Source organism: Oryzias melastigma, linkage group LG3 (genome assembly GCF_002922805.2).
Source record: "Oryzias melastigma strain HK-1 linkage group LG3, ASM292280v2, whole genome shotgun sequence".
NCBI lineage: Eukaryota > Metazoa > Chordata > Actinopteri > Beloniformes > Adrianichthyidae > Oryzias > Oryzias melastigma.
This window is the reverse complement of record NC_050514.1, coordinates 21006836-21009947: the sequence shown is the minus strand read 5'-3', so window position 1 is coordinate 21009947 and position 3112 is coordinate 21006836. Positions and strand designations below refer to the sequence as shown.

General features: G+C 34.5%; 1 protein-coding gene across 1 annotated transcript in view; it reads left to right on the top strand.

Moving 5' to 3' along the window:
- LOC112160491 (CUB and sushi domain-containing protein 1) overlaps nucleotides 1-3112 on the top strand; it is a gene marked incomplete in the record, with an annotated part of 398036 nt that overhangs the window by 214867 nt on the left and 180057 nt on the right. Inside the window, 1 exon segment of the mRNA XM_024295052.2 lies at nucleotides 1879-2086. Within this exon segment, the coding sequence (XP_024150820.1) occupies nucleotides 1879-2086 (208 nt within the window).

Genomic DNA, 3112 nt, shown 5'->3' with positions numbered 1-3112 from the left:
TTTTTTTTTTTTTTTTTTGGTGAAAGGGTCAGTACGTTCTGACTCATAAAACTAATACATATGCTGGAGCAGCTATTCTCGTCCCTGCAGGACTTCATGTTAATCTTTCTCTCGCAGCAGATATGAAAATGAGCAAAGTTTCAGTGTTTTGATCTGAAACAAATGACATTTTTTTCTACTTGCAAGAGTTCATGCAGGCTGTGTGGTCATTTTTTTGGGTGTGTGTCCAAGACATTGCTGCTCTGACTCATTTAATCTAACATGCTGCTTAAGATTGTCAAAGAATTTTGTTTTTTTCCCCTACATAAAACATCTTCAGTGTCTACTAAGAACTATAATGGCCAACACAACATCATTGGCTTAAATAACCCAGAAATACTGTTTAAGGAATTTAGATTTTTCTGATTTTAATATTTTCCCTAATAAGACATTGTCTTTTCGTATTTAGGTTTTTAGATATATTGTTCTTGTATGTATCTGTGAAATCATTCAATCAGAGAGTGATGTTTCTCAATGTGGAATCTTCTTTCAAACACCCCATCTGTCTAGGAACTCCTTTTTATTTCTAACAGTGCTAAAAAAAACAAGTTCTTTGGAAGGGAGCCAAGGGCATGTCACCTGACTAGAACTGGTTGTAGGGAAGCCAAATGGATCCATGATACGCCTTTACCTTGGCAAGAGCTCTTGTTTTCTTCTCCTGCTTAAATTCTAGATGTGACTTTTCACTTGAATTTTGGAGCTCTACATACACTAAATCTGGGCATGCAAAATATGGTTTGTATATGAAAAAGATAAAGCAAACCCTCAAAAACAAACTTACAAGATCCTTGCAAAGAGACGCTTATTCCAAAACTCAGAAGGGATAGGAAAATTAGGAATTGTATTGATTACTTGGGTCTTAGATCTGGGTTAAGAAGAGACGTCTGTCCACCGCTGTGGTTTTCAGGCTCAGTTCTTTATTGAAACTAAAAACTATAAAAACTATAAACAAGTAAATGTATTTTTCTGCTCAGAATTTCTGCCATTCTGATGTAGATTTTTTTGTAGCGTTCCTGAAAGAATTTTCTAGTCATCAGTTTGGTTAATATTTTATTTATGTATATTTTTTTCTATATTGCAAAAATGATTTTAGCAATTATTTTAGAGTTTATGTATGATGTACTGATTATATTTTAATTATAATCTTGAAATTATTACAGGTGTTTGTTTTTAGGCTTTTTAAGACTAAAACATGCTTATTAAAAAAGGGAAAGTTTTCATTGACTCATCTTTCACTCCTGACGCAATGTCAGTGACACTTATGTTAACTGGAATGTGTACTTTATTCCCAAATAATTAAATCGATCTAATTTACTTTAATCAATGCTACCATTTTGAAAGTTAGAAAAAATAAAAGTAAAGTATAAGAAAATAAAAAATAACGTGTGAAATGAAGCATCTTAACATGAGGAAGAAGAGAGCGTTTCTGCATCGATTTCCTTTTAAGCAACAAAAAGGTTTCCCTCCAAATACTCTATAAACTACTATATGAACCAGACGGGGCTCCAAATCCTCCGGCTGTAATGATCCATTAGTCCACTGGCGAGATGTGGAAATGGTCATTTTTCAGCCATAAGAGGGAGAAGATTTTTCAATAGCTCTGTCCAGAGTTTGGCTCATATGTTCTGTTTAAATTTACAAAATAATGATAAATAGCAGTATTTTTGTCTCATGCAATTATCTAATTTTACCTTGTCTATCTATGCTGATGATACATTTTCTTAATTAAACATCAAATATCTGTGAATCAATAAAAAACATCAAATCTAAAAATAATATTATGTGGTTTTTAAAGGTTCCTACGCTTTCTGATTCTTTGCTCTTTCCATTTGTAACCAGCGGAGGGAGCATGTGGCGGGACGTTGCGAGGCACAGCGGGCTCAATATCCAGCCCTGGATACCCCACAGAGTACGACAACAACCTGGACTGCACATGGTCAATCCTGGCTGAACCCGGGGACACCATCGCCCTTGTTTTCAATGATTTCTTGTTAGAGGACAAATATGACTTCCTAGAAATCAGCGGGACAGACGCACCAAGCATATGGTAAGGCAAATCTCACATATTGAAATAGAAAGGCAAATCAAACAAATAAACAAAGGCAGCCCCCCACCCCCTCTGACCTTAAAAAAGAAATATATAAATAAACAAAAAGTGTGAAAGAGCTGGGTTGGGTTAAGACTTACTGAGAGAGAAAGCTTTTGGAGGAAAATTATATAGCTGTCTTTGAGTTTTAAATCAAATTCAGAAAACTGAAACCACAAAAAGATTCAAATTTCTACTTTTTATAGCTAAAAAAAGGTTAAAAAAAATTATAAAGCTACAACCAAGACTTATTTTCATGCACATCTTATAAAGTTGTTCCTGAGCCCATTTTACCTTTTACATTCTAGAGCACATCAGTACTTTCATGTCAAAACCTATTGAGAACATATAAAAAATTTGGATTGGGAGGTTGCTTGTTTGGGTATTTTTCTTCAGCTTCTCCTCTGTTTAAACATCTACAATACAGGCCAAAAGTTTGGACACACCTTGTCATTTAATGTGTTTTTTTTATATATACATATTCATATTGTAGATTTTCACTGGAGCATCAAAACTATGAATGAACACATGGAGTTATGTACTCGGCTATGGGGTTTATGTCAGCTGACTGTGGAGTCCAAGTCACCTGACGCAGCACTCCATCACTCTTCTTCTTGGTCCCGTAGCTCTTACACAGCTTTTAGTGAGAATTTACAATGTAAATAGTCATGAAATTAAAATAAATAAATTAATAATAAAAAATAAAAAAAAACACTGAATGAGAATATTGTTGGCCTGTACTGTACTGTACTTTACACGTGTTGCTGATTTTCAATGTCTAGCAGTTGTCTAAATGACTTACATGTGGCCTATTGCTGGTTGTTTCCCCAAATCTATATTGTTGAGTAAATGTTACCCACCTCCCTCAATGGGAGGAGGTTGGCTTGAAAAACGGTTGCATGTATTAAAAAAAAAACTGTCTTTTGCACTTGTAAGCGCACCAGATCAAATTCTACTAATTATTTTTTTTTTCACAAGGAACAGTAG